This window comes from Haliaeetus albicilla, chromosome 2, assembly GCF_947461875.1.
Source record: "Haliaeetus albicilla chromosome 2, bHalAlb1.1, whole genome shotgun sequence".
NCBI lineage: Eukaryota > Metazoa > Chordata > Aves > Accipitriformes > Accipitridae > Haliaeetus > Haliaeetus albicilla.
The window spans coordinates 59,214,877-59,235,573 of record NC_091484.1 but is presented as its reverse complement, the minus strand read 5'-3'; the positions used below and the strand labels follow the sequence as shown (position 1 = coordinate 59,235,573).

Below are 20,697 nucleotides of genomic sequence, written 5' to 3'. Positions count from 1 at the left end.
TTCTGATACTGTATCGTATGCTATATTTTGTTTGCAGAGTAAACCACTGCCTTTCTCACAGAATAAACATGGCATTATAATGTGTTAGAATTTAACTCTTTTTTTTTTTTTTTTACACATTTCAAGTGATTTGTGTAGCAGAAGTGAGATTGTAAATTCTGAAAGTGCCTGGCAGTGAGGTGAATTTGCTGTACTGCTGAGATATTTTATGAAGAAAGCAAAGACAAAAGAACTAACCATTTTCTTTTTTAAATAATTATGAACAACTTTGATACTCATAAAACTCTTCCATCCTAAACAAGGCCTTCTCTGACTATTTTCATGCAGGAGAAAACCAATACAGTTCAGTGATGGTAGATCTCTCTCAGGTATGGTTCATAGACATACTAACAGGCCTTCAATGACAGTAATATTCTGAGTTACTATAATTACTTGTATGTTCAACTGCTAAATATAACAAAAAACTGTCTTCCACAATCCATGGGCAAATATCTTTATTCAGATGCTGCACTCAGCCAACAGATAGGAATCCCTCTGATAGGTATAATGGCTCTTTTCCTTTATGGAAAAATGTGCTAGTCAAAAATTTGCCATAAGGCTCATATATGATAAATTTGATCCTTCTTTCCTTAACATGTTTTTTTTTCCCTTGAAAACCACATACTTCTTTGCATGATTCTACTGTGCCCATTTATTTTCCACATTTTTTGGAATGAAGAAAAAGCATAGCAGTATTGCAATAATTTAAAAAGAGAAAATTGCAGAATTTGTAACTGTGATATACATTCAAATACGAAATGCCACAATTTTCCTCTGCCTTCTGAAAAGAAAACATGTATTGCATATATATGTGTAACAGCGTACCTCCAGCAATGCATTCTGGGGTGAAAGAAATATCATCAAGAGCAAATTCTGTGGGTTCACTCCACCCCACTTCAGCTTCGAAGGCGACTCTGAAAGGGCTGTTGCTGGAGAGGACTACATTGGCATACATCCATTTGTTTTCTTCATTTCTACTAGATGACCAGAAAAGAATATCCATTCCATGATCTCCAACTGTGTATACCTGTTGACAATGAAGCCCAAGAGATGCAACTGAATCAGCATTAAGCAAGAGAGGAGAGCAGCTAGCCAGAGTAACATAGCCCAAGCCCAGTAGTGCAGCTACCTGCCTGGGTAGTACTGGCCCTCTTAGATATGCTTCCAACCCACAGCTTATTGGTGGTGACCAAATGTTTCTGAATACTTTTGTTAATTCTAGTTCAGCTGCAAATAAAAAGCTACTATGAAAGCAAAATAAAATAAAAAGAACTGCTAATACAATCACTAACTGGAAAAACTACAGACAGTCTTGGCCTGACAAACAGAAGCTAATGAGTACAGACCTAACCCCAAATTCATCTAACCATTGATGAAAAGACTGAGAAGGATCTTGAGCTATGCTTTCATCTCTAAAAGGTGCTCTCCTTATAGTTAACAGACTGGGTGAAGCTTTCAGAAATATAAATAAAAGGCTTAGCATCTAGGGATTTAAGTCTGTTGTCTGGTACAAGCAATTCATAATATGGTGTTTCAAGCAGTCATGGTAAATTTGCCCAAGCATATTTAGCAAAACCATAAATAAAAATAAATAAAATCATCAAATAGTGAAAGAAATAAGAATAACAATGAATGAAATCACAATTAACCAACAACTGATGAATTAATGCCAAGCACAGGAAATTCAGTGGTTTACCCAGGTAGTTGCTCTCCCACTCAGATCCAGAATACCTATACAATCTAGAACAGGTCAGAAATAATGAAAAAGAACTGCAGGAATGAAAGTAAGCATATTCTATCATATTCTGGCATATTCTAGACATTCCAGATGATAACTATTTCTTTAAAGAGACTGAATATTTTAATCATTATCCTCTCCTCATCACTTTCAACAACATCCATCTCTTAAGCCTTTAGACTAATTTTCCAGTGACCCCATGGGTTCATGTTCCCACTTGAGTGCCCCAGTTTAATGATGGAACACAAAACCTGAGACTCAAGAAAGTTATAAACTCAAACCCATACTAATGACGTAAATACCTGCATACCTTTGACTCTCACAGCCAACCTAGTGGGACAAATGAGCTAAAAATGGCACTTTGAACCACATACTTTATGGAAGTTGGTGTATTGATTAAAATATCTCTGATGCCTGAGCACTCTTGCAAGTTATTTAATTTTTGGAGGAGAGGAAGATCAAGAAGACTGACATACAATAATCCAAATCAGGACCTAATTTTGTCAAGCCTGATGTTTGTTTACAGGACTGAGTAACAGCAATGTCTTCTTAAAAGTATGCATCTTGCAGGGCTAAAAGGACAGGTGTTGAGAAGAAATAGCTGCTTCAGCCCATTAAAAAAAATGAAAAACTGTGTGTAACCACATTATCAGGCTCTAAGGCCTTAATAAGTTGAAACCCTTAATTAGACTAACTCTACATGCGAGGTTAGGACTATGTTACAACACCTCTATGTGTCAGTGGAACCATTCACTATTTTACCAATCATGAAATACAACAATCTCGCTGATCTACAGTTTTACAGCACATAATAGTGTTAGTGTGGTTTTAGCTATTACTGTATCATGCAGTGGTATTTTCCACTTTTTGAAGGTTAATATTGAGATAATATTGCTTTCTATATATCTCATTGTAAAGTCTCACAGCTGCACAAATAACTGTTGGGGAAGGAGGAAGAATCAAAAACATTTGAAGACAATACCAGAGTCTCTTTTAACAGGACAGTTAAAGACTGGCCCATTGTTTAAGTTTGGATGTTTTTTTCCATTTGTTTTTGGCAGGTTGGTAGAAGAAGTTTTTCACAGTAAAAATTTCAAAGCACTCTGCCTGCATCAGCAGTTCTGTCTACATACAGAGAAATTGCATCGTGTCCGTACTAAGCCTGGTCTCAGGTGGAGCATGGAGTCATTCTGTGTACATACAGATCAACCCTGCAGCTCAAGCTCAGTACAAACAATAAATCCATCATGAAACCTGCTGTATGTATACTGTCTGATGGGTCTGGGGTGGCAGCAAGTCTAACTGGGTCTAAAGTGCAACATTTTGATGACATCAGCTTCTGTTCTCATAGACGTAAGGTAATTTTATATGCCTTGTCTTTCTTTTCTTTAAGATTTAACTCATATTTACCATAGAGTAAGGGCATGCAGATATGTAATTACTATGGATTAGTTAATATGTTGTGTTAATTTGTGTGGCTGTGTCCTCAGTTAGGTTTGACTTGAGTTTAAACCTGTTGTATGGTTTCTCATAATAAGCACATAGGTAACCTGCGGAAACTGATAGCATTTAGTGTAAGTCTCTACACTGGTCTATAGGAAATCTCAGGTGAGCTCCCAGCTCTGCTCCATTTCTCATGTACACTCCTGGGGAAACTGTTCAATCCCACTTCCTACCAAAGTACTCCTGAATACTTCTACTTCACTTCTCTAAGTCTTTATCAGTCCATAACTATGCCAGGGAAAGGTCTGTGTTCCTATGTATCTTCAAAAATTTTTAGCTGAAATTTCTAAAAGCATAACACATATTTTAAAATACATGCTAAATCAAAAGAGATTACAATGGAGTTCAGAAAAATGGGAAGCCCAGGTAGTCTGTTCCTTTAGTTGGGGATACAGATCTTATTCTCTCAGAGATTGTGCCCAGAGAAAGTCAAGAAACAATTATAACATGTAATACTGTATTCTTCACTGAGGTTACCCGTGTCACTGAAAGTTTGAAGCACCTTCTAGAGCAGGAAGTAAGTTTAACATATACAAGATTTTTGCTGGCCTGAGTAAACATATACAGCACATGAAAGATAGAGCATATTCTCATGGATATGAGCTCCCTAGAGCCCTGGAGAGCTACAGCTGTGTCATTCTTAGTGCCTCCAGAGACTACACCTCCCTACACAGCATCCTATGAATTGTGTACAAGCTAGCTTGGTAGTGGAAACAATTTAACATGTGAAAGAGGAAAAAGCTAGCAAGATGAACCCCACTATATGGCATATAACGAAAAAAAAACCCCTGTAGCGAAGTCCCATTAAACAACTCTGTATCTATCAGTCTGGGGAGATTGTGTTCCAGCTAATACTGATCTAGTTGTGGGCTAAATCCCATCATTTTAATTTAAAAGTAACAAGCATGCATTGTACTAACTAGTCACTATATCTGTCTATTCCTCATTCTGTGCTGACACCATTTCTAGATTGCACACACAGCTGGAATCACAAACAATAGGAATCAACAGAAATAGAGCTATCACTTCATTCACTGCAGAGTGAAAAGCTCAGGAGTGAAGATAACCAATACATACTTCACGGCGGTTTTAAGAAGAATTTAGCATGATAATCTGCATGAGACAAATGCGTGAGTGGAGCTTTTATACTTGCTTTTTGGTCTTTCTCCAAGGTGCCTTTGCCAGCTGGTTCATTTGTAGTCCATATGTGAACAGCATTCTTTAGCAAATCCCATTTCCCTGCCTTAAAATCATGACTCAGTTCTAATTCTCCACAGCATGTCCTGTGTGTTAGAAACTTCAGAATTCTTTTTTCAGCTTCTATTTCATTTTGGGGATGGGGAAGGTGCATGCACTTTCGAAGGTCACAAAATATAAACTGTTATTTTCTACTTAGTCATCAGCAGTTACAAGTCATGTGGCTATCCTGTACCCTCATGCTGACTTTTCAAGATAGCATGTTATCTTCCTGATCTTGCCTGACTCTAGCAGTTGGCATGCTGGAAGCTACTATGTTCCATCTGAACTGACTAATAACCAAGAAGCCAATGCAGATCTAATGGGTGCATAGCAAGAGGTGTATTCTCCCACCGTTCCCAACATAGTCTTTAATCACCAGGAATCAAGGAAGCAGGAAAATCTTGTGAAAGACAACCTGTTTTCACTTCACTAGGCACTGGAGACTTGTGTGAGCTGGGGAAACTTCCCATTGACTCCAGTGAATAATGTTACTATGTTTTCTGCTCTACATCCTTTAGATCATGCCTTTGAACTCTTCACATTCCTTGGCAGTCATCATTGCACATCTTCCTTGGACTGAAGCTACACCAGAGGCAGACCGAAATTGTTTCTCTGAAGCCCACAAATCAGATTAGCAAAATTGTATCACAATTCACTGTCACAATAGAGAAGCGCTTTAAGAAGTTATTGTGGTGGTGCAGTAGGATACCTTATTTGGATGGTCACTGACCACAACAGGGACTTTAAATGGAATAGTACATCCCACAGTAATTCTACTAGTTCTTGTTACAAAACCCTCCCTGCATCTACAACGCTGCTTAACCACATCTAGCAAAACATTAATAATTAAGTAGACCAACCAAAAATTTTCCTCAGATTACAACTGGAATACGGCATCAATCTGTTTATAGGCACAGAGGCAAGAGGCCACCACACCGCCACTCTGTGAGATAAAGATAGATTGACTTTAGTCATGGGGTGGATTGTGGTGGTGCAGCCCCCCTGGGCCACATCACAATGCCAGGACCAGCCAACATTGTGTCCTTGCACAGTGAGTTGGGACAGCCTGGTACTTTCTTATCCTGGCAATGGTCCAGTGACTCAGGACAATTAGGCATCCCCTAACTGCACCTGAAATGCCTGTCGCCCGGAACTGTACGTGAGACTCCTGCTGCTTGGATCATGTCTCACCTTTGTGGTTGCCTGACAGGAATTATGGCCAGAATGGTATTACGCTGACGAAAGTCAATCATGTTGTGAACCTATAAACAGGGGTCCCAAGTGAGGCCCTCTGAGGTCTCCTGGCCCGCAGCAGGCTGTGACCAGCATCTCCCTCTGAGTGGGACACCTCTCAGAGCTCGCAAACTCTCCCGTTTGTGAAAATTGGAGGACCGTCGCTGAAAGCTGATGATGGCACCTGGGCTGATACCCTTCAGCCATCCAGAAATGCTGAGATATTTGACATGAATATTTCACTGAACTCAAGGGGAATTTTTAACAGGTATACCTGTTTATATGTTTATCTATTGTAGTGTCTGTGTGCATGTGTCTGTGAATTGACCCAGGTATCTGATAGCAAGTATAGTATAAATCTTGCTTTTTTGAATCTATAATTAAGTCACTGTTGTGATTGTAGTAAATTCTACTTAATCACTTTGTAAAATGTTAACTTTGTCAAAGATTAAGTACTGCTAAATCTTGTGATTCATTTTAAACTGTGAATGCACCTCAGACTGCTGATACACACATATAATCTTTCCAGACATAAAGCGTTGACCAAGTCTAGGACTAGGAGTGGATCCAGCTGCACCTAAGATCCATCAGGAGTTTAGAAAGCAAGGGGGTCATCTCTGAACTTCGTGACTCTATGGGAGGGTCTCTCCTACCTTTCTGCATCTCCGATCTCTGTGCAAATCATGAAAAAGAAATTCTAACTCAATTTTCCTTTGTATGTTTCTCCCTTACTCTTTTGCATTTTTGGTCTCTGTATAAATCATTCTAGTTAGATTCTAACTTGATTTTCCTTTTTATGCTTCATCCATGGATTAAGTAATAGAGTGAACCTTGCCATTGAACTTTGTGAAGTCATGCTTTTATAGACTCCTGTAAAATCACTTTTGCTAATAGCTGTGATTGTGATTCTTTAAGCGGTCCAAACCACTCATTCGCAACAGTTATCTACCTCTTCTCTCTTTATTTCTTTAAACATGAGTTTGCAATAATAAAAAATTTAGTCATTTTTAGTAGAATTGACCTGCCCTATACCAAAATTTACTATACCTCAGTTCTGTTTTTATCAACAAATACCAAGGCAGAAAAAATTGATTTATTAGAGTTATACTATCACATAGGGAATTAATTTTGGTTTTAATTCTCAATTGTATGACAGACTCCTGAAGTAAATGGACAGACACAGAATGCTGAAGCTTAATGAAAGCTGAATGTTTTCTGTCTGACAGTTGACCAATAGGATCCCCATTGGAACGAAACAGATGTGAAAATCACATCCCTTTCTTGCTGAAACTTTTCTCCTGCTTCATTAAATGCAACTAAAAGTCATAAAAATGTGAAGAGAAATGTATGTTTTTAACTTACATATGCAGTGTAACGCAGTAAAAATTGTTTATATTAAGAGCTATTCTTGTTCGGAGCATATTAATTGGTATATTAGAACAGTCATATATTTAGTGCTGAAAAAGTCACCTCTCAAAGGCTGTTACCATATATACCAAGGGAAATCTAGTGGTTTTGTACTTAATCATTATGAAGCAACTTTTTTCTCCTGTTGGATAATAGTTGACTGATGTCCTGAAGCCTAAGTGTTCAGATCTCTTTTAAATAGCATCTGTTCTATGTTAATGCAAGAATTGCTGTAAACATTGTGTCCTTTTTAAAGATAATAATAATAATCTAAGCTTTTGGTTTCCCTATGAACAAATTACAGAGTTTATGACAATAGAATTGTGCAACTGAAATGTGCATTGTGAATACAGAAGAGAAGCACTTTTAATTCCTTTTTCTCTGTTCTCAGTGACTAGTTCCTTTTCTGGGTTAAAACAGGATTATTCCCATAACTTCACATGATTTTGGGTAGTTCTACCACATCTACTTCCTATACCAATACATCCTTCATTTTTATCTTTCTTTTTTACAGATTCCCTGTATGTTGTTTTAATCACATATCTCGGTATGTTCTATATCTGTACTCGTTTTATTTTTTAATTCAGGCTTGACCAGATAGCTGTATTTCAGATAACAGCTATAACATCAGCTTTTGTATTGATGTTACTGTATTGTAACACATTATTCAGACTTCCTATTACAGTTTGACTTTTTTCACCTCCAGTGCAACCTGAACAAAATCTTCACTGAGCTGTTGCTTTTGGAGTTTTGGGCTGCTGGTTTTGTTTTTCTTTTTTGTTCATTTAGACTTTTTTTCCACTTAAATGGTTACAGTTCATTTATATTCTTGATTTAATATCATCAACAGTTGATGCTGAAATACATTATTAGTTTGATAGAAAAAACCCAAAATGTCCATAAGGGTAGATTGGGGCTGTGATAGGATGATAATTCCTTGCTGAGTACTTCAGTCTGTTATGAATATTGTTATATGTTTCTACATAAAGAGTACATGTTGCAAAGCCATAAACAGGGAACCTTATTTGTATGTGGGAGTAAGACAATCCTTTATGGATCTATTTATGAAATTGAAGGTAATGAGACTTAATTAAACTAGTCTGTTTGAAATGCAAAATAATAAATTAAGAAGCAGACGCTGTTTGGCTTGCCTACTATCTCACACATAGGCCACACACATCTACTTATTCACTAATGTTAAAGTGTTCTGTGATGCTTGAAAAACTTCAGAAGCTCCTTCAAAAAATCTTGTCTGTACTCTTGCATGCTGTAAAATCCAGGATAGTTGAATTTAAACAAGTAGGTATTCATAGATAATCTCACACTATTTCAGTTACCAATAGATCCAAAAAGCAATTGCTGTTCGCTTTTTATTTCAGTTTAGTCTGGAATTGCTCTTGACCTTTACCTACTGTTTTGTTTTCTTAATCTTAATGTGCAAACTGTGTACATGGAAGGATGAATAATGCAAACTGGAAAGAATGGACTTGAAGACATGGCAGAGTATTTTAAAAGCTGTAATCAGATAATAAAATTACAAGATTACAAAATAAACACTTCTTAAAAATTCATCTTAAATAACTGAAGTATCTTTGGGAAGAATACATTTTGAGCATTTTTATTCACTAGATAGAAAGAAATGTTAAAATAATGTAATCTGAAACATTTAAAATCTGTTTGAAGAACAAAAGTATCTGCTGCTTATACTAACTTCACATAATACAGCTTTTTTTCTTTGTTACTATTAATTAAGTTTATAGCAATACTCAGAGTATCCCTGAACTAGGTGCTAGAGATAAAATTGAGATGCAAACCTCATCCTGAAAAAAATTACTTAAAGGTAGACAAAAGGTAGAGTAAAAGGTAACATTAATCTTTGGCTGGATATAAGGAGAAGCCTTTTCATGCTGGACAGTCGAGCAGTGGCAGAGGTTGGCCAGAGAGTTCGAGTAGTCTCTATTTATAGAAGTTTTCAAGACCGGGTAAATTCCTGAGCCACCTAGTGTGATCTTGTAGTTGACTGTGCTTGGAGCAGGAAGTTGAACTAGAGACCTCCTGAGGCCCTTCCAGCCTGAACTGCACTATAATCCCGTGGAACTGTGCTAATTGTCCTTTACAGTGGAGAACCAGACCAAAGAGAATAAATACTTAAACAGTGGTCCAAAATTCCTGACTTAATTCCAGGTCCAAGACCACAAAAGTATTCTTGCTCACTTTTAAGACAGACTAATTTATTTCAGGAGTTTGATAGTATATGCAAATTTTTATATTCTGTCACACATAGTAAAACTGACATAACGTGTATTTTCAAAATTTAGCAAACTGCCACAGATAGGAGTATTGCCCAGACCTCTAAAGAAGGCACTATGTAACATATTTATTTAGTGAGCCACAGGAAACCAATTGTTTGCCAAGGGTTCATGTCACTGCTTTGACTTTTACTAGGTACTTAACAACTAAAAGTGCGCCCATTAAGGATGCTTGAGGAACAGCAAGAAGACATTTTCATGGAAGCTTGAGCTATAATTATTAATATGGTTAGATGCTTTATTTCCAGTTACTTTAATCAAACACCCTTCATACGTGGTTACATTAATATGTTTAAAGTTTTTATTTTAAACCACATCCTGTTTTTGTCCTTAACATTGGAAAGTACCTCTATTTTATGTTAAAGAGTGAATTGTGCAGAGAACTGCAGTGATGTTTGGTATGTAGTATGGTAGTCAAACATGCAATGTTAATTCTTACATAGGTAGCAAAAAGAGTTCAAGTGGAATTAAAACTAAAAACTAAAACAGAATTGTCACTTGATCATCAGCAAAAAAATTGTATATAGGTGTAACTGCAGTGAAGTTGTAATGAAGTACTGTTAATAAAAGCTCTGAGATTTTGCTCATTCTAGACACTGAAATGCAAATATTACTAAAGCAAATATTGCTATGTCATGATATAATAGAAGTACATTTTCTCTTACCTTTAAGACTCCTGCTTGCCTAGAAGCAAACATCCAGAACCAGAAGCGAACCCTACAGACCCCAAGGCTAGCTGGGAATAGTTTGGTGGTAATTATCCTCGCTCTGTTTCCTTCCTTCTGGGCAGATAAGTTTACATACAAAAAATGCTGTCCTTTACCTTAATAAAAAGATAAGAAACATTTATAGTTTTTCAATACTACTTTATGCTTCAGAGCATAAACATTTTTACACACACAGATACTGGTGTCTTTTACCACATATATGTATACCCTACCCTGGTTGTACAGATATCTTCCCTGTTAATATTTTGTGTACTTCTGTTTTTTACATACAATATTAATATAACCTTCCTCAGAGCTTACTCTTTTTTATCCTTGTGTGAATACTTGATTCATATTTGAATAAAAAATTTAAAATATGTTGCAAACACAAACACTCACTCACGTATTCTAAGGATCAGTTTGAAGGCTGACATTGCAGGAGTCAGGAGCACATTTGCTGGTAGCTCTTACCCAGGAAAATTCCCTGTCAATGCAGCATGACAGTAGGGAATACATCGAAGACCTGAGGCTTGTTAGTGGGCCAAGATATCCACATTTCCTATTGTTCAGCTGCTACTGAAGAACCACAGGGTAGCATTAAAGTTAATTCAAAGCAGAAAAAGATGCTGCCCTTTTACACCCCAAAAAGAGGCCTATCACCTAAAATGAACACACACCACCAAAAGCAAGTGGTTGAATACAAATTAAGCTGCTGACTTGGTTTCTTTTTTATTAACTAGCTGTGGCTCCTTCCTTGTCATCACTTCAATTGTATCTGCTATGGTAAAAGCAAGGTTTGGTCCTGCATGGAGAGAATAGTATGACAGAACCTTCTGTGGTGAAGACGGGAGATTTTTCACAAAGAGGAGGGCACCTGCTGGGGCTGTCCTGAGCAGCAACACACAGAAGAACTTAGCAGACAACTTCCTCCTAGATCCAAAAGAACCAACACCTGAAGATCAGAGCTGCACTACTAGTTGTTTTGGAGTAGTTGAACTACTCCAAAGAAGGATTCAACCCCATGGCTCAGTTCTTGTTCCTGATGTAAAAGACTGAATTCCCCTTCATTATAACCAGATCAAGATTTTGTCTTTGCATTCTAGTGTTTTCTTCAGTTTTCATTGGGAATGGGATTCTGACATCTTTCCAGATTTGGTCTCTCTGTAACTTCACTGACAGCATGCTATGGCAGCACGTAAAGCACAGTGCACTCTCTCTAATTTACCATGGAAGTCATGCCTTAGCTGCAGCCAAAATAGATGGTTAACTGTCTCAAAGGGGCTTCTTCGGGGGGAAAAAAAACAAACTCAAACCCAAACCAAACCAAAAGAATCCCCTTCTAACTCAAGACCATAATCAGGCTCAAACCCAAAGCTTTAGCTTAACTTTGCAGTCCTTTACAAGGAGAAGGCTTCAGAGTGACTGAGACTTTCATCAAGCTAGACTGGGGTTGGGAGGGGCTGGGAAGGTGCGTCAAGATCCAGGTAGCATATTTTATCTAAGGTAAGTTAATTGCTGTCTGAATCTCCTTTGCATTTGTAACTGTGGCTTGAGTTTTTATTCCTGGTAGGCTGCGGGTAGTATTAAGACCTGCTTGAGAGGGGTTGTGGTGGGTTGACCCTGGCTGGGTGCCAGGTGCCCAGCAAAGCCGCTCTATCATTCCCCTCCTCAGCTGGACAGGGGAGAGAAAATATAATGAAAGGCTCGTGGGTCGAGATAAGAACAGTTTAATAAAGCGAAAGCAAAGGTGGTGCGCAGAAGCAAAGGAAACCAAAAGATTTTATTCTCTACTTCCCATCAGCAGGCGATGTCTGGCCACTTCCTGGGAAGCAGGGCTTCAGTACACATCACGGTTGCTCCGGAAGACAAATGTAAATAACGAATGCCCCCCACTTCCTCCTCCCTTCAGTTAGCTTTTATTGCTGAGCAGGCGTCATGGTATGGGATATCCCTTTGGTCAGTTTGGGTCAGCTGTCCTGGCTTTGTCCCCTCCCAAGATCTTGCCCACCCCCAGCCTGCTGGTGAGGGGGGGGAAATGTTGATGAGACAGCCTTGACGCTGTGGGAGCACTGCTCAGCAGTAGGCAGAACACTGGTGTGTTACCAACACCTTTCTAGCTACCAGTACAGAGCACAGCACTGCGAGGGCTGCTATGGGGAGAATTAACTCCATCTCACCCAGAGCCAAAACAGGGGTGCAGCTGGCTGGACACATGCTGATGTTTGGTGAGGGTCAAGTAGAGGGTAACTGCGACAGTGTTAGAGTAAGCATCAATGGATGAAGTGCAAAGTCATCTTCACCCACACCACCTGGCAATAGTCACGGCAAGTGGCTGCTGAAGCTCTGAGCTCAGACAGCAGGTCTGAGCAGCCTGGTAAGGCTTTTTAATGTAGTTTTACTGACCAAACAATTCTGCTGTCAAAACAGGAGGGTAGACACATATTTTATCTAAGCTAAGGGGCACAGAGGGCACTGCAATCAAACTATTCCCTTCAGAAGGTTCTCCTGTGGTGGGATATGCTCCAGTCATGGCCATACAGACAGTCTGTACTCCAAAATGCAGAATAGAGCCGTGGCTTGGTGTGCTTGTGTGCTGTCCTCTGCAGAGGGCACACATACCACACCTTTGGGTCATCTGGGAAGCCGATCTCAAGGACACCATGAAATACAAATATAAACTGGGAAGACAGTGCATGTGCAAACATACCTTCAGTCCCTGTCTGTAAAATGGGCAAAACAGTATATTCTGAACTGTAGTACCTCTCCACTATACCAAACCTCCAGTTCTTGCCTGAGTCACCAAGTAGGAGCTTCTGCATATGAACTCCAAACATTACTGTCCCAAACCACAGTATTAATAGTATTCAGAAAGTCAGCCAATTAGTCCTATCTGTTCTTTACTTACATAAATGTATGAAATGATGGAACACATTGGTAAGGTAGTAACAATTAGTAAGGCTGCTCACTAAGCTTTGTTTCTGCAAGAACTTTTTAAGTAAGCTCTCTCAAAACTCTATTTTCAAATTTTAAAATACCTCAGTTATTCAGAGAATAAGAGAAACTTTTTTTTTTTTTTCTGTTGACACTGTTGAAGGTCATGCTTAGTCTTCTCAGGAGAAAAAAGTTCAGAACTTTTAATCTAAGGAATGTATCCTAACTTTTGTTTTAAGAGACACAAGACATATAAAACATGATCAGAATCATAATAGTAGTCCAGCCAGCCCCATATAAGCTCTTCTAAGCCTCTCTGTAAACAGCTTATTAACAAGTGATATATCTGAAAAAAATTTATTTCCTGCCAATTAGGACAGTTTTTTGCTTTGTATTATTAGAGAAATTTTAATGAACATTTTGTAAAGAAGATGGCTATTCCTGTGAAAGGAGTTTTTGAACTAACTTGTGGATGAACTCGTGTAAATTGTGCATCTGCACTATACCATCTTCTCTTTCTTATGGCAATAATTTCTCAGATCCTTAAAAATAAACTTGGGGCCTTCATACCCACTCAGTATACCCACCCCTCATAGATGAACTCATGTATTCTGCAGCTGAATCTAAGAGTGTAGTTTCACATGTTTTGCAATTTAAAGTTTCTCAAATCTCATTCTTCATTAAAGTAAAATAATTCAAGAATGCAGATTTGTGAAGAATAAGGTATATGATTTATGCATGTGTGTGGGATGTAACTTTTAAGAAGATATGATTGTAAGGAGAGTAGCAATTGTGATGATGTTGAGGCAGATGCACAGAAAAAATATTGAATTAACTAATTGCTATCCTGGAAAGGAAAGAAATATTTGTAAGACAAACTGGATAGTGATAGACTCAATTTTTAAAATTTAGCTTTTCCCTATATTGACAAATTATAAAAATAGTATAAGCATCATATGCTAAGGCATGATCTCTAAATTTTCTGGCAGACTGATTAAAGCCCCCTAGCTGCCAGCCTCATTGTAAGGTCTAGAGGGCAAATGATTTCCTTCTCCTACAATTTTTCCATCACTAAAAAAAAAATTATGTTGAAACAAAAATAAGAAGGTTTTTTTCAGCATATTGTAAGATCAATATGAGATACAATCTAGCACTTCTTATTAGTAAGGTGGCAAATATAGATTTTAAGAAAGCAAAACCAGAAAGCTGTTCATTGACCTGTTATTTCAAGAGTCAGACCCACTTGGACTGAGGTGAAACTATAAAAAATTATTTCCTGTCTGAAGTGAGCTGCAGTTATTTCTACCTAAAACTGATTGCAATTTTAGGCCTTTCACTCATCAAATGAAGCTATGTAATGGGCTTTCAAACTGCTGTTCAACACGCCATTCTTACAGACCTGCTGATGATCATTTTTTCAGAATGAGAATTATTCAGTATGGATCTCAGCCAAAGGAAACCCAGAATTTGGGCTCTTTGTAAATTGTAATGGCTATCAAGGAAATGTTCTTAGTTTCTCTCACGGTCTTTGAAGCAATCTTGTTTGAGATGATGTTTTCAGTGAGCTTATCTGGGTATCATGTTATGCCTCAAGCTTTTTCAAGAAATACATTTTGTGAGGAGAGAAAATACTATTTTAAATATTATAATGACACAGATATACTATATACTTCATAAATACAATGGTCACATATAGCTGCATACTGACCAGCAAACTGGAAGACCAAGGTGCCCGACTCCTTGGTACATGATATAAGATATATGGCAAAATTATATACAATATATAGCAAAAGTTAAACAAGTTTGATTTTGCATTTGGCTGAAGATTTTGAGGTTGAAAATGTTCTGCACTTAATCAGCTACATCCTCTGAATATTTAAATGGCTCACAGATGCAGTGGCAAAAGGTTGAAAGTGTCCTGGTTTTGAGCAAGAAAGAATGATTTGAGAAGGAAATGTATGGAAAGGAATATTTTAAAATTTGAGACCTGCATGAGCTACACACTGGTCAGATTGCAGAATGTTAAACAGGTGAAACATAGTTGTTATCACTAAAAGTCTTTGTTTTCAAATTAGAGGGCTTATCTTCTTCCAGAGACTGTACCAATGCAATAAGTTAATTTTGTTAAACTGATGCAAATTTTTTTCAATTTAACATTTCTATCCATCTGAAATCTGTAATGTCAATTTAAGTTGTGTTACATGAAGCAATATAAGACATATTTAAAGAAATATGAGATTCCTCCACACAAAGTTGTGCCAATACTCTTAATACAAAGTTGGTATAATATCACAGACTTCATTATATTGCTATAATGGCATGCATGCTCTGTACGATGAATTTATATACTTAGTAACTAGAGGAAATGAGTTTGGAACAAGAAGGAATTGGATTTCAGTCGGGAATGGGCTGATAGATACTTCTGGACATTACAGGTCATCAGTATCTAGGCCGTTGGCAATTCTGACAAGTGATTTCTTTATACCTAATGTGAATATTTCTTGCCCAGTTAATTTACAAGTAAATTACAAATCTGGGTAATTTTGCAAACACATTTGCTCTAATTTTGTTTTCCTTTTCCCTTGCTTTTTATTAACTTTGTTTTTCTTACAATTGCTGGGTAATTTAACAGAAGCATAGAAGAACTAATTAAATGAAAGAAACTGAAATAGAAAAGCACACAAAATCTCCTTGAAGAGCCAAGGGCTACTGGTTGTTTTGTCATTACGCTGCATCAAAGGAACAGCAAGAAAGCAAGTCAGACTACTGATTTTCAAGGAACAGCTTGCCTGGGACAGTTGCAAAAGTTTGTACCTCTACCTGTCTGTTCTGTCCCTTTCCAAGAGGAATGAACTTCCACATTTACAGCCTGCAATAGCAACACAAACTAGTATGGATGTCTGCTTCCTCTAAAATGAAAAACTGTGATGTGTGGCAGATAAGCAGTTCCATCATGATCAGGTGAGCAGCTCTTGCAGCAGGTGCAGAATTTTCTAAAGGAAAAGGGAGGATAGATGAGTAGGACAGAAACAGTTACAACCACCTGCTGATAAGATGTCTCTGTTGAATTTGGAAATGCAAATCACCAAAAAAGAGTCAAAACCCAGAGATCATGCTGCTTACAAGTTCAAGAGAAAAACAGTAGAGATTGTGATGCTTCTACATTGAATACTAACTATACTTGCTGATTAGATAGAAATCAAAATAGTGTTTCTAACTGTTCAAGCTTCTGGAAAGGAGAGCTAAGCACTTATCAAATAGACACTGGCACATTTATGATGGAAATTAATATTCCAACCAGATTTATTATATTATATAATCTGCATTAATATTATATTATTTTATATTTATATAGTAAGATATACAATTACAGCTTGCTGTCTACATAACACAGATAACTGTAATTGCCTATCAATACAATTTCATTCTCCTAACAATCAGTAGGCATTCTGGTAGTAGTCTATCAGCAACATCTTGTAGGGGCATCTAGGGAAACACTTCTATATTAAGATTTCTGGCAAGCCAATGTCAGGGAGGTAAGTTAAACCAAGATCTTAGGTAGGAACCTTAAGCATTTCACATGCATCCACACCCACTGCTCCTCAGCCATTCTTTAAGGACCAGTGTATCATTGCCTGTTTTTCTAAAATTCATTAGGATGGTACCACACTCCAGGAAAAGTAGATTATTCAAACCTTTGACAAGGAGAAGAGTACTATCATAGCCAGTTACAATTTCAGACAATTCAAATTCTAAAGTCAGACTCTTTGTATAGCAGAAATTTATTAGAATAGAATACAATATTTCAGTTGGAAGGGACCTACAACAATCACCTAGTCCAACTGCCTGACCAATTCAGAGCTGACCAGGTTAAAGCATGTTATTAAGGGCATTGTCCAAATGCCTCTTAAATACTGACAGGCTTGGGACATTGACCACCTCTCTAGGAAGCCTGTTCCAGTGTTTGACCATGCTTTCAGTAAAGAAATGCTTCCTAATGTCCAGTCTAAACCTCCCCTGGCACAGCTTTAAACCATTCCCATGTGTCCTATCACTGGATCGCAAGGAGAAGAGCTCAGCACCTCCCTCTCCACTTCCCCACCTCAGGAAGCTGTAGAGACCAATGAGGTCACCCCTCGGCCTCCTTTCCTCCAAACCAGACAAGCCCAAAGTCCTCAGCTGCTCCTCAGAGGACATTCCTTCCAGCCCTTTCACCAGCTTTGTTGCCCTCCCCTGGAGGCATTCAAGGACCTTCACATCCTTCTTAGATTGTGGGCCCAAAACTGCTCGGAGTACTCAGGGTGAGGCCGCACCAACACTGAGTATAGCAGGATAATCCCCTCTTTTGACTGGCTGGTTGTGCTGTGTTTGATGTACCCCAGGATGTGGTTTCCCCTCTTGGCTGCCAGGGCACACTGCTGACTCACACTGAGCCTGCTGTCAGCCAGCACCCCCAGATCCCTTTCTGCAGGGCTGATCTCCAGCCACTCCTCTCCCAATTTAGACTTGTGCCCAGCATTACTCCATCCTAGGTGCAGAATCCAGCATTTCAACTTGTTAAATCTCATCCCATTAATCATAGCCCCATGCTCCAATCTATCTAGATCCCTTGGCAAGACCTCTTGTCCCTCAAGAGAGTCAACAGCACCTCCCAGTTTGGTGTCATCAGCAGACTTGCTAATGGTACATTCAACTCCTGCATCCAGATCATTGATAAATATATTGAACAGAACTGGCCCTAGAATTGAACCCTGAGAAACACCACTGCTGACCAGTTGCCAACCAGATGTAGCCCCATTCAGTACAACACTTTGAGCTCTGCCCTTCAGCCAGTTCTTCACCCAGCACACCATGAACCCGCTCATCCCACAGTTGGACAACTTGTCCAGAAGGATGTTGTGAGGGACAGTATCAAAAGCCTTACGAAAATCCAGAAAAACTACATCCACCACCTTCCCTTCATCCACTGGGCAAGTGACGTTATCATGGAAGGAGATCAAATTAGTTAAACAGGACTTTCCCTTTGTGAACCCATGTTGACTGTGCCTGATGATTGCATATTCTTTAAATGCCTTTCAGTAGTACACAGCACAATCTTCTCCATAATTTTTCTAGGAACTGAGGTTAGACTAAGAGGTCTGTAGTTCCCTGGGTGTTCCCTCACACCCTTTTTGTAAGCTGCAAATAACATTGGCTATCTTCCAGTCAGCAGGGGCTTCCCCAGGCTCCCAAGACCTTTGGCAGATGATTGAGCAGGGTCCTGCCATAACATCCTCTAGCTCCTTCAGTACTCTGGGATGAATGCCATCAGGCTGCATGGACTTGTGAACATTCAGCTGATACAGTTGGTCTTCACAATTTCAGTGTCCACAAATGGAAAGTCACTGTTCCCACACTCATGGTCCTCCAATTCAGGGGACCGAGCAGCCCAAGGTCTATCAGTATTGTTAAAGACTGAGGCAAAAAACACATGGAATGCCTCCACTTTTTCTTCATCCCTATTAGTCAGATGACCATCTTCTACAAGTATCGGTCCAATGTTTTCTATTCATACTGCAGTTACACTTCAGAAACCACGAGTATTAGGGCCTGACACACAAGGTTTCATACAGAGATTTCATTTGAATCCAGTGAATTCTAAAAGGAATTAACAAAATACTAGTGACTGGTGAGAAAAATGCAGAGCTGGTGATCGGGAGAGGGAAAGATAACAACAGATTAAGCTGGGTTCTTAGAAAAACATGAGCGAGTTAAAGGTTAGCAACATGTCCTAATGTTGTTTTGTCTGATATTGGAAATGCAAAACTGATACTTTCATGGAGCTGCCTATAAAAATGCCTGCAATGCAACGAGGTTTTCCAGAGACTGACTGCAGCACAGTCAGGGTCATCTGATGGTCTCAGTCAAGGAGCTGCTTAATACAAGCTCTACACTCTGTGTGCAGGTGACCTGAGAGAAATGGATGGCTGGACTATTATTCGCACCTTTGTTTATCCAAAGTTTTTCAGCCATTCAGCAGTGCATGGCTTCACTGTCACGGCACGTCTGAGCAAGACCTGATGGAATATCTTTGTGATCCATGATTATTGCCAAATACATCCTCTTTTATTGTATTAAAATTTCATATCTCTAGTTCTTTAAAAGTTTTCAAATAACCCCTTAATTAATAATATCATTGCAGACGCGGAGACAGTTACAACATTTGTACAGGCATGCCGTACTATTTTAGAAAGATGTCTGTTGTGTCCCAGATGTGATGATTAATTAGCATCTTCACATTATATTTAGCAGCTCATTGTCTAGGAAATTACTAAACAAATGCATCAAGCTGAAGTGGATTATAAAGAATGATATAATCAGGACCACTCTGAAAAGAGCAATCTATAAAATTACTGCGCTGCTGAAGCAATGATTAAAAAGGTTGCTAATAGGCTACTATGCCAGGCTGTTTGGTTTTGTGGTCAGACAGAACTAGAAGTTACCAGATAGTATAAACAACAAAACTCAATATGTTAAAACATTTAATATAGTTTTTTGCATGGCTTTTTTGCGTTACATATCCTCTATTGTAAGTTTAATGTAAAAGTGAACATTTTAAATGCTTGTTGTAACTGCTCTGTGAGCTGTGCTAATTGCTCACTATGATTTGTCTGCATATACAATAAGCTCAGCTGATCACACTGATATTTGCTGTTATCTTGGCACTAATCTAGGGAACATTTTTTTTAATTCAGTGAATATTTCATTTTCCCAAAAGTGATGTACAACACATGCCAATACCTGGTGTATGGTCAGTATCAGGACCCGTTTGTCCCGTGACAGCACTGTTGCTAATATTCCAGTCAAAATCATCACTAGGGTCCTGAGTTAATCCACATACAGTGGTCCAGTCTTGATCTTGTGTTTCAAAGTTACAGCTTCCAGGAATACTTGTGTAGTAACCTGAAAATAGAGTAAGAAGTAAATTATCATCCCAGCTTTTATATGTAAAAGGCTGTAATGAACATACTGTACATGGTAATGGAAAGGATTCTGTTTAGCTAATGCTATGATTCCCTGTGTTCCATGTACTGACATAAATAATATGTGGTAATTAGGAAGGAAAGAAAAAATTCACCCTTCACTTCCCGAGCAGGTATAAACAGCCTTAAACTTTATTACAGATATATGTCCATGTAAGTCTTGAAGACAGACCGATGACTTCACCAATTTTCGTTATTATTCAAGGTGAACGGACAGAATGATTCTCAGCCAATTAGCTAGCAAAACTGCACTCCACTTCCATAGTGGCGTTTTTCAAGAACATATGTTGGCTCATCATTGTGTGTTATGCATGAAGGCAGTTTTACGCTGAGAGACATGTTCTAGTGATTAGGATACTGACTGAATTCAAGAGATCTTCGTTCAACGTTCCGTTTCTAGATCTGCCTCTGATGTTTCAGGTGACTTTGTAAAAGTAATTAATCAACAAAATTATAAAAATGCTATGGTAGAGACAAATGAAATAGCATCACAAACTCTTCTTTGGCTTCTAAAGGTCTTTAGCTATAAAGCAGAGGCAGCTGCACAATTGCTGAGTGAGACCAAGGAC

General features: G+C 38.4%; 1 protein-coding gene across 1 annotated transcript in view; it reads right to left on the bottom strand.

The window, feature by feature from the left end:
• Positions 1-20,697, bottom strand: part of MALRD1 (MAM and LDL receptor class A domain containing 1) — a 289,291-nt gene that overhangs the window by 75,350 nt on the left and 193,244 nt on the right. Inside the window, exons 30-32 of the mRNA XM_069776612.1 lie at positions 19,887-20,048; positions 10,134-10,291; positions 865-1,066 (exon numbers count right to left, since the gene is read on the bottom strand). Coding sequence (XP_069632713.1) covers positions 865-1,066; positions 10,134-10,291; positions 19,887-20,048 — 522 coding nt within the window. The remainder of the gene's footprint in view (positions 1-864; positions 1,067-10,133; positions 10,292-19,886; positions 20,049-20,697) is intronic.